This window comes from Eurytemora carolleeae, unplaced genomic scaffold (genome assembly GCF_000591075.1).
Source record: "Eurytemora carolleeae unplaced genomic scaffold, Eaff_2.0 scaffold1329, whole genome shotgun sequence".
In the NCBI taxonomy this organism is placed as follows: domain Eukaryota; kingdom Metazoa; phylum Arthropoda; class Copepoda; order Calanoida; family Temoridae; genus Eurytemora; species Eurytemora carolleeae.
The window spans coordinates 31,968-43,974 of record NW_019397221.1 but is presented as its reverse complement, the minus strand read 5'-3'; the positions used below and the strand labels follow the sequence as shown (position 1 = coordinate 43,974).

Below are 12,007 nucleotides of genomic sequence, written 5' to 3'. Positions count from 1 at the left end.
CGCCATTTAAAAAGAGGTTGCAGTCACTTGCATGCCATGTTCACAATGGTATACCCTTGAAACCTTTATCGGATAATTAATATGGGATAATTGCAAATAATTTGCGATTAACTTTTAAAAAGAAACCACAAATGAAAATCAAACAGTTTTTTAAGAACAAAAAGACGAACAGATAATTCATGCCTAATCAAAGGGATTCAGGGTACACCGGTGGGAATCGGTCATCCCCGTCTTTTAATTGAGGGTCCCTTAAAATTACGACAGCCGTCCCTTTAAGCTTAGCTCAATAAACCACCCTAGGACGGTCAGGTCATTTTTTAATGTCATGTAAAATGTGGAAAAACTTTAAATCTCAGTTTTTAATTTCTCATTTAAAACATAAAATTGTTACTTGGAAAGAATTAGATTAAACTATTTAAATTTTAAAGGGACTTAAAGCGTAATTTTGAGTGCCCCGCCGTACAAAGATGACAATGCCCGAGTTAAAATAGAACCCTTGGCAGCTTTGTATGATTAAGTATGAATTAGATATCAATGTGGACTCTTTAAAGTGACTTTTCTACTGCAGGAAAACATTTAGAAATTATTAAAATTAATCACTTTTATCCCCAGTAAACCGACAGTACATGTTAAATGATTGATCAGATAACAGTTACAATGATAAAGTAGTAATCATTTCCTAGTAATCTTTGCTTGAATTACGATGACAGTCCCTTTAATTTGTTAGATTCAAGATAGGAAATGGGAGATGTTCCTGTACTTCTTCAGGGACTGTACAATAGTATTAGGTAACAATTAACCTTTTTAAAGGGACTGTACAATAGTATTAGGTAACAATTAACCTTTTTAAAGGGACTGTACAACAGTATTAGGTAACAATCAAGCTTCTTAAAGGGACTGTACAATAGTATTAGGAAACAATTCAGCTTTTCAAAGGGACTGTACAATAGTATTAGGTAACAATTAACCTTAAAGGGACTGTACAATAGTATTAGGTAACAATTAACCTTTTTAAAGGGACTGTACAATAGTATTAGGTAACAATTAACCTTTTCAAAGGGACTGTACAATAGTATTAGGTAACAATTAACCTTTTTAAATGGACTGTACAATAGTATTAGGTAACAATCAAGCTTTTTAAAGCTTTCGCCATAAATCAACCGGTAAAGAGGTTAATACCTTCGTTTATGAAGATATTCTTATTTTGTTTGTTTTTCAACCTAAACATTTTATTTATATTTTTCGACGATATATTTCTTATTGGTGCGCAGATAAAAGGTGCGGTTGTGAATCTGACAATTCTCTGAAAAGAGGTCTCTTGAAATTACGTCGACAATTCCTATCCGATAAAAAAAATATTAGAATGTCAAGTATAATTTTTGGATCTGATTTATTTTTGTTATTTTCATGTTAAACCATAACCAGTAAAAAGTGAGAGTTTATTAGATAGATTTTGTAATTTGATATAACTATTAAAACCTTAAAAACAGAAGGGTAGCTTCGGGGGCTCAGCACCTCACAGTAATATCTATGGTTTCCAAGGACCCAACAGGGCAGCGCAGCACGGCGTGCACACCCTGGAAAGAGAAAATTAAAGCCTCACAACCTTGGACAAATTCCTGAGTACACCCCTGTTTAGAGAGAGCCGAGTTCAGACTTGTTTCAATTCGTTCGTTCATCGTTCGTTAACGACCCATTTCGTTCGGTGGTTTTTAGTCATTCAGAAAAAAATTTAATTCGTTCGTTTTCATAATTTTTGTTCATTTTCTAACTGAACGATCATTACAAACCTGGAAAACAATGTTAAGCTAAATTTTAAGATTTAGACTAAAATGACTTCGGAATCTACTGGTATACACATCAAGTGACGGGACTATTAAGGTTTTCAGACTTTTATAAGTTTCCGCAAATTTCCAAATTGTTTATTTTAAACATGGGCCTTTCTGAAACTTTGGAAATTTTTGTATGCAGAAAACGAACCAAAACAATGTGTTCTCTTGGGATAAAAATAATACAAAGTTTAAACATTTTAAATAGCAAACTTATACAGAAATGTTGGATTTTAACGTTTTAAACGTAAATTTTTCTCTTTTAAACTTTTAGGTTTAAAGAACATTAAACTATAAACCAAAACGAGAATTCAAATAAAAAGAAACGAACTCATCTCGCGCCCCATGGTTCATGGGGTCACTATAAAGTAATATACATAACAGAGTTACCGACTAACAATGCGACTTTAATACGTAAAACTCAGTAAAAAAAAGGATCCGAAGTTATTTGAAGTTATTTTTATTTTAGTTTAAAATCTTGAAAACCTATTTTCCCTCGAAAATATTTTTTAAATCTTTATATTTGATTTGTCCCACTTATTTGTTAAATGGAAACTAAAATATTTACAGAGCAGCAAAGTCCAAACAGCCATTCAAAATGGAGTTGCTAAAACGTTAAATGCACTGCAGCCTGAAAAGGTTCTTTTAGTTCAATGCTCTTTACAAAAATTAATAGGAATCGCAAAGTGTTTTTTTTAAGTTAATAAAACGATCTAGCTTTTAAAGAAATATTTTTTTTCGTGGAACTTATAATTAAATTATTTAATATTACTTTCCACAAATAAAAACATATATCTTTACATGTTTTCTTTAAAGAAACTGCATAGATGTAATTTCAATTGACTCTCCATTTATACATTGCCATGTCCGATTCACATCAGTATCCTTACAAGCTTTGTCGGGCCAAGACTGCATGAGATATCCATGTATTTCTCATGATTATTTCTAATTGTGGTTTCTTTCTATAAAAGATGTTTAACTAAAAACATGCCTTTTGAGTTTTTCGGGCCTCCTGCAAAAGAAAATTAAACAAATTCGATAAGAAAATTGAAAGATAAGATAAAAAATGTAACATTCTGTGTAAAATATGAAATTGCGAGCCGGTCAAATGAAAATATTCTGAATTTACTTGGAGCTGCTAAAAATTCATAGAATCTGCAGGATCAGAAAATCTCCGCTCTATAGATCATCAGGGTTCATCAAGGATTCATCAAAATTGACTGGACGAAGGCTATAAGACGTCATTTATTTCTGCTTGTTCATCTTGTTGAAAACTTTGACATTTTAAAATTTTCGTGATCATAACTCATGTAGCTCTATCTTTTTTTTCCTAAATCTACTATTTTCTCTCTTTTTATGTTGTAGAATCATTAATTCATAAAATCTAATCGTCTTCGGCTAAAAAAAATGTGTAAATATGTGTAAAGTTTTTTTACCGGTTCTGATGAGAAATAAAACACTCAAAGTAGATTAAAATATAAATAAGATCCATTTAGCTGGCAGCAGGTTATTATTATGGATTATAATATTATATCTGGCTCGTGGGATTACCTTTAAAATCAGAATTTATTCCTGTTCCAGACTCTAAATTTTGTAATAAAATCTAATTTTGCAGCAAAAGTTATATTCCTGCCAATTAAGGGATACAAATCGCTTATTTTGCAGTAATCCAAATTTTCTGCCAAATAAGCAATTTTTTTAAGATTTAGAGTGCATGTAGAGATACAATATATTTTATTTTTTCAATTATTCTTGCTTTAAAGGATCAAAAACTATTTTTTTTTAGTTTGATACACTTTATATAAAGACTTGCGCATTCCTGATATAGAAAGATTGAGAAAAATGTCAGAATTAAAGACTTTTCAAGCTGTGAAAACGAAGATATTATCCACATTATTGTTAATAAGATAAAGGTTTCGAAGCAGCCATTCCCCTCTATTGGCGATTTGTCGCTTGAAATTACAATAACAATTCTTATTTTGATTTTTTTTTTTTAGAAGTCAAGATTCTGGGTTTTCTGACTCTGGAGATGATCAAACAGATATAATTGAAGAGATTACAAACAACATAGAAGATCTTGAACAAGATGAAAGCAATGTAAATTTGGACAATGGGACTTATCACGAAAATGACCATGACAGTCAGAATTATGGGTCTCGTGATACTGGATCTGAAATCAAAAAAGATCCAAAAATTGAAAATAAAGAGTCAGAAAAAGATGTTCTGCAGGGAGAAATTGTTCTTGATGATTTGAAAGATGATGTTAATGAAGAAAATCATTATGGAGATGACTCTAATAAAGATGACGATCATGAATTTAGGATTATGAACATAAATGAAAATGAGTATGAAAAGGTATTTAATTGACTAAGCTAAGGGAGGATATGTATTTTACTTTGACGTATAAGAACTGTTTTGAAAATTCTTCTAATCATTTCTCATGTTTATTTACAATACATCAGTTTTTTGGCCTGCAAAAATTATAACAAAAGTCAGTTATAAACAAATCCTATTTCTACTTCTTAGTTCTACACACATTGGTATATACAGAGTGTCCAATTAATTCTGACAATTTTTAAACAGATATAAGACTGTTAGTTACGGGATTTTTTGACAATTTCTCAACAGGTTTGAGCAACTGTAATAAAAATGTTTTTGTAATATATCAAAAAATCCACGAAATGGATTGCAGAAAATACTCAAATACTTTGGTCTTGTCCTCTTCCAATTATAATCGAACCCGCCCTTGGTCTGGAATTTTTCCATTTACCATCTTAAAAGATTTTTTTTTGTGAGAGATAGTCTTCATGTTTGTGATTCTCTGTTAGTCTATGAAATCTCTTACAAGTTGTGTTAAAAACTCTGGAATAGGAAGTCGACTATTAAGTTATGACTTTAAATGTTCCAATGAGAATGAGAATTATACACAGCAATTGTTCAGAGTAAACAGACCTTTTTACTTAATAGTTTTAAATAATCCAAATCTGAGCTGCTTGAGAAAATACCATTTTGAGGAAATGTCATGTCTGGGAATCCGGTATTTGAGTATTTTCTGCAATACAATTCGTGGATTTTTTGTAATATTACAGATCATTAATATTACATTTACATAAAATACTATTTCATTTAGGCCTGCGAAGATTCGAGGATTACAGCAAAACAGGATTATGATAAACAGAATCTTGTAACAACACAGAACAGTTCAGAACAGAATCTTGTAACTACACAGAACAGTTCAGAACCAAATCTTGTTCCTAAACAGAACTGTGCAGAGCACAATCTTGTAACAACACAGAACTGTATAGAACAGAATCTTGTTACAAAACCGAACTGTTTAGAACAGAATCTTGTTACAAAACAGAACTGTTCAGAACAGAATCTTGTTACAAAACAGAACTGTTCTGAACAGAATCTAGTTACAAAACAGAACTGTTCAGAACAGAATCTTGTTACAAAACAGAACTGTTCAGAACAGAATCTTGTTACAAAACAGAACTATTCAGAACAGAATCTTGTTACAAAACAGAACTGTTTAGAACAGAATCTTGTAACAAAACAGAACTGTTCAGAACAGAATCTTGTAACAAAACAGAACTGTTCAGAACAGAATCTTGTCACAAAACAGAACTGTTCAGAGCAGAATCTTGTAACAGAACAGAATCTTGTTTCAAAACAGAACTGTTCAGAACAGAATCTTGTAACAGAACAGAATCTTGTAACAGAACAGAATCTTGTTACAAAACAGAACTGTTCAGAACAGAATCTTGTTACAAAACAGAATTGTTCAGAACAGAATCTTTTTACAAAACAGAACTGTTCGGAACATAATCTTTTTACAAAACAGAATTGTTCCAGACAGGATTTCGAAAGAAAAGAAACCAGCGAAGAACCCGAATATATTACAAAAATAAGAATATTCTCAAACCAAACATCTTCTACACATACTGTTTCTTTAATTCAAATCCCTAACATTAAAGGAAGAATATATCCACCAATCATTCAGAACTCCCAAGCTTCAGGTTTGAAATATTATTATAATCATAATAAATGAATTAGTAATTTAATGGGAATATCTAAATTTTCTTTTTTTATGGGATTGTTCCCCTGTTTGTAGGTTTTTTTTTAAATTTTTGATAAATTTTCGCAAAAATATTTGATAATTTTCGGAAAAAAGCTTTGTCTGATCAGGTATGAATTAGATACTGTTAATTTTCATTGGGATTTCTCTGCATTTCTTGCTTCAGAAGCACATGAGAAATTAACAGAATTTAACACTTCTCAAGCCAGAAAAACGATGATATCTTCAAACATTATTGATCAGATTGGGAATAGGAATCGCACCCTCTTTTAATTAAAGTTTATACATCCTAGAAATTAGTTAAACTAGTCTTACCTAGTTTAACTTCTTCTCGCTATTCATTAGATCCGATCCTTGATTATTTAACGGAACAAGCTTGCCAATTTATGGTTTAGGATCTGAGAGAGAAAATGAAAAAGAAGGAAAAGTAGAAGTGGAAAGAGCGAAAGTGCTAATGAGAAGAAAGAATGATGAAAAAGGAACAAAAAGAGAGCACAGACAAATAGTTCGAGAAGTTTCGATACATCCTAAAGCCTCAATAGGTAATTTTGAGGATCTACATATCATACTACAAACTATTCATAACTTGGCTTTCTAGGTGTTAAAAGGTTTTAAGCATATTTTGTACAGTTTTCACTTTTCACATGTAGCTTTTTTTTACATTTATTTATTCATGAAACAAAAAACTAAAAAATCCTATTTTCAACAAATTCGAAAAATTTGGATTGTTTTAAGTAACATTAATAAATTTTGACTGGCCAAAAGTTTCCCTGATATCATTTGAGATGCCCAAAAAAGTTTATAATGAAAACTATTTTGGTAACTCTCTCCTTAATAAATTGAAGATTTTAAAAGTTAATTTACCAAACACCATACAATTGAAGATGTATTTTCGCAACATGATGATATTTTTAGAAAATGAAATTTAATTATTTTTATTATTATGCATTTTATCTCTTCAGTTTCAAAAATGTTTTGAATTTCTTTTAGAAGGATTTTCAATAATTTCAAGTTTAACATTTTTCGAATTGTATTTTGTAAAAGGTTGCCTTATTAAATTATTAAACATCTTAACTCTGACAAAAGAAATAATTGTGAGAGATTTTTAATAATGTTCATTCATGAATGATTGATTTTCTTGATTTCGTCGAAGTAATAATTCTGATTAACTTTATAAAAGAAAATAAATTTTGAATATTAGACTTCTAAGTTTTTTATGAAAACCTTCTAAAAGTTAAAAATCCCCCGAATATATAAAAAAGAAGGACAACAAAGATGCTCAACTATCTGATTAATCTAGTTTTTGATTGTCGTCAAAAATTATCAAACGGAAAGCTTTTTGAAGAATTTTCCAAGTGGAAACTTTCTGGGTTAGCATTACAGCTTTAATTTGTAATTTTGAACTTTTATGAATTAATTTCAAAGTTTTTCTTCTGTTCAGTGCCCAGATGTGGTTTGAAAAGGATAAGAAAAGTGCAAACCCCTGTACCAATTATACCAACTATATACCCGGAAAACCATCTTCAACCACTCACCATTATAGGGAAAAAGACATATTTGTATTTGATCAATTATCATCCATCTTTAACCTCTTGTATGTTTATAAGTAATTTTGTATTTTACTAGCGGTTTAATGGCTTAATCAGAATTGAACCCAGAATCGATTTCGACCAATTTTACTTATATCTGATGTATTTTTTAATATGTTATAGAGGACGTGAGGTCGATCTCTAATGAAACGCATAAAGTAACTTCCAGTATATATATTTCTTATAACTTTTACTAGAGGGTTCAGAAATGTGTTAATATCAAGATCACACGCGTTAGGGTGAAAGTACAATGCCCCGTATCCGTTCTATCTAATTCTGGCGAATCTTGTGGAACTTATTTTAGGCGGCCAGGTATCGTCTTCCACAATGTCAAACACTTTCGTTTAGGAACAATTTTAAGCTATAATTGGTTCTTTTCAGGATAGATTTCCAAAAAATATGCGGTTAACATTTTTAAATTTTCGGCCATACGATGCCGCCATGCGAGCTAACACTCTTTTGACTGAAATTGCGTACAAGCTTTTTAACTAGGATTTTTAATTTTTTACCGAATCGATCTGGTTCCGTTAACCCTATCCTGATTGGGCTATATTTGTCTAATAATTGTAAGGGGACCGGCGCGGGGTCCCCAGCGATTTTACCCTTAAAGTTCAGGGAAGTGTGATACATGTCCCTAGTCTAACTCAAGGCCTGCTTATTTAAAAAAAAGACCTCTAACTTTAATGGTTAGGGCGACAGTTAGGATTTTAAAAAAGTTCAAAAAGTACGTCGGAAAATATTAAAAAATAGTAATTTTAACTTTTGACAAATATTAACTTACTAGAAATTCAAGGCGCTTCGCGCCCTTCTTTCTAGGCTTTTAGGGCGCTTCGCACCCATCTTCTATTTAAATTGTGAACATGTTCTTTTTGTTTATATTTCAAAACAAAGATGAAAAAAATTTTGCGGATTTTTAAAAAAAAATTCGCGGATTTTCAAAAATTTAAATTTTTTTACAAAATTAAAAACCTTTAAAACACAAATTTTTAAAATTTCAATCATTCATAAACCTTCCCTGGGGTCCCTAGATGTCCCACAAAAAATTTGGGCCCGATCGGTTCAGCCGTTTTGACGTTTATTGGATACAAACAGACAAACAAACAAACAGACAAGCCAAATTTATATATAGATGACACATGTTATTATATCCATTTTTCAAGGGCTTTTTAAATATTTAAATTTTAGCTATGAAGCTTAATTAACCATTTCTGTCGTTAGACCATCCTTCACCCTACCCTCTATGCATCAAAAAAAGTTTTTTTTTGTCAAAATTTGTTCACGACTATGAAGTTGAAAAAGTGAAGAAGTTAATGTAAGCTGTCTTAAAATTATTTAGCAAAACACCACAGGGGGGGGTGGAACCCCCCACGGAACCCCCCACCCCCCAATCGTGATAGGGTTGTAAACAAAAAAATCCCGAGATTTGATAGTTTACAACTTAATCATGTTTTTAGAAACAAATACAAATGTTTAAAAGTTAATTTTCTTCATATTAGTCTATAATGCCACAGATATCTTTAACCAAAAGAAATATTAAAGATGATTGTCAGCCCCTCCTCAAACATAATTTTGTTAATCAGATAGAACATCCACTCTAAAAAAATTATGGACTAATGACTTATTCAGCTACTAGGCTACTAATCTTCTAATCTATAAAGCAATATTAAACTAATTATAAAGGCATTATGGAACCTTTCCTGCTGCTTCACAGAGCCAAAAGTTAAATTATAAAAAAAGTTTACTGGGTTAGTTATTCAGGATGAATTCCATTCGGAAAATTGATCCGAATAAAAGATAACTTTTAACATTTACAGAATGTTTTTATCCCTTGAAGAGCATGAGGAGCAGTCAGCTGTTAATCCAGTTGAAGATTGGTGCAACGTAAGTTTTCAAGATATTATTATAGGGTGTCCCATGAAACATGACAGTTGGTGAATAGTTTTGAATGTCTTCTTCCATATACTGGATTAGATGTTATAGCCTTTTTGCAGTTTATTTAGTTTTAAATAAAACCTTTAACACAAATATATTTAACTTTGAAATCCAAATTAGCTATAATATACTGCCAGTGAATATTTTGTTTATCATTTTCTTTGGTATCAAATAACATATTATGGAAGAAGACAATTTAAACTACTCACCGACTGTCATGTTTCGTAGGACACCCTCAACAATAGAATTCAACCAAAACCGTAGAAATAAAAAAATAAAGTGGAAATTAGTTTAGAGGGACTGTACTTGTAGACGCACTTTCAAGTTATCTCCATTTATAGAAGGGTATATCCGATTAACAACGGTACTGATAAAGAATTGATGAGCTATTATCATTTCTCTCTTTAAAATTATTTTTTTCTGTTGTGATTTCTTCGTAAAATTAACCTCTGCTTTCAGAAACAATAGAGGAAATTGTCAGAAGTAAACACTATTCAAGCAAGAAGAACGACGATATCTTCCACATCATTAATTAGATGAAGGTTTAAATGGTACCGTTCTAGATCGGACCTGCCCCTTTTTAAAAGAGAGTTTCTTGAAATTACAACATACACCAAATTATCAGTCCCTTTCAGTTTATAGTGTGCATTTTTTATTTGTTAATATGTATACAGGAGCTTTACTTGTCCCTGGAGCCCGAGTGTATGACTTATCTGCAAAGTAAACCAGTTCGTGGCGTGTCACCAACACCAAGCCAAACCACACCGACGCCATCTTGTTTCTTTCCAAATCATAAACTGCCACCAATAGGTAATTTAAGCTAATTTCTCTTTAAAATTTTATCATAATTTTTTAAAAGATCTTTTAGCACCACTTTCAAAATGTGGTCTGCTTTTTTGTGCCTTAAAGATGATCAGTTTTTTTTTGTTTTGGCATTTTCGTACAATTTTAAAAGCTTTGCACTAGATCTGTACATAATGCATCATTAGGGATAAGACATCTTTCTGAAATAACTTTACAGCAGAAAATTTGTATTCTACTTGGAATTCTAAAGTATGGTTAAAAGATTAATTTTTCACAAAAATCAAAGATGGCTGCCTCAAATGAATTTTTATGAAACAAAACTGCATCTTTAATTTAGAATAAATACAATGGACCCCCATCTTAAGATTAATTAATCTATAAAACTAAATTTTTTTAAACACCATGAATATACTAAAATACACACCTTTGAGAGAAAAACACTTTAGTTTATAATAACTAGCCTTAGAGGGCGCTTCGCGCCCATCTTCTAAATTAATTGTGAACATGTTCTCTTTCTGTACATCGTAAAACAAAACAAAAATAATTCGCGGATTTTCACAAAAAATTTCGTGGATTTTCAAAATTTTCAAAAATTTAATGACGATCGAATTTTGATAGAGACAAATATTTAAAATTTTGATCATTCATAAACCTTCCCTGGGCTCCCTAGATGTCCCACAAAAAATTTGGGCCCGATCGGTTCAGCCGTTTTGACGTTTATTGGATACAAACAAACAAACAGACAAACAGACAGACAGACAAGCCAAATTTATATATAGATGAATATATCTAGCACTTAGAGACATCTTTGAACCGTTGCAATGCCTGATTCACAACGGTACCTTTCAAAGATTTTCTATTTAGGGTTCTCTGCGAAAGTAAATTGCGCATTTCTTGTTAATAAGAAGCAATGGAGAAACTCACAAAATAGAAACTGTTCGAGTCAGAAAACGACGGAATCTTTTTAAACAGATTAAAGTATTCAAGGGTACCGTTGTAAATTGGATATTGTCAGGTTTGCATAGAGGCTCAATTGAAATTACGCTAACAGTCCCTTTATCTCCGATTCAGGAACAATCCGACGAATTGTGAAGACTGTAGACGGAGTTGACGAATTGTTCAATCAGTTCAAATATAATCTTCAAGGTTTAAGCATACAACAGGCATACAAGGTACACTGCAATTAAATTAAGATAAGCACCCTTTGACGCAAAAATAAAGCAGTATTTTGCCAACTACTCCTTTTAAACTGAATCTAGAAGCAAGCGCATCTGCATTTTTACTTGCTATAAAAAAGTATAAGTGAGTTGGCGAGGTAAGACTAAAGTCGAGGCTGTCCAAAAATGTGATGTCTAAATTTTAGAGTTGTCAATATTTAAGTGAGTTACAGTTTAATGAGGATCTGCAGCTATATAATTCCAACGATCTGATGATAAACTTCCGTGTTTGGTCCAGTCGTTGGCCAGCTATATTTATAGCTAACATGTAAATATAATTTAGTGTTCTCAGAGTATGATTGAAGAAATAGAGGGGTTTGCTGTAATGTTTAATCCTTTCATATCCTCCGCACTACTTCCAGGTCAACCATTATATTTGAAGTACCGAGCCGACCAAATCCAAATAATACAGTATTTATTATCATAAACTCCGATTCTTTGATAAAAAGTCTAAATTTGAAATAACAAAGGTTTAGACTATCAGGTTGCAAAGATATAGGGATTAGAACATTTGAGTGTGCGGCAAAAACTCCGTTCCTTTAGATTAATATTAACATT

General features: G+C 31.5%; 1 protein-coding gene across 1 annotated transcript; it reads left to right on the top strand.

Annotated features, from left to right (window-relative positions):
* Nucleotides 1-741: 741 nt before the first annotated feature.
* LOC111712837 (uncharacterized protein PF11_0213-like) lies at nt 742-6,338 on the top strand. Its single transcript, XM_023487576.1, has 4 exons — nt 742-788; nt 3,827-4,184; nt 4,960-5,544; nt 6,303-6,338. The coding sequence occupies exons 1-4, from the start codon at nt 742-744 to the stop codon at nt 6,336-6,338; spliced, it is 1,026 nt and encodes a 341-aa protein (XP_023343344.1).
* Nucleotides 6,339-12,007: the final 5,669 nt, after the last annotated feature.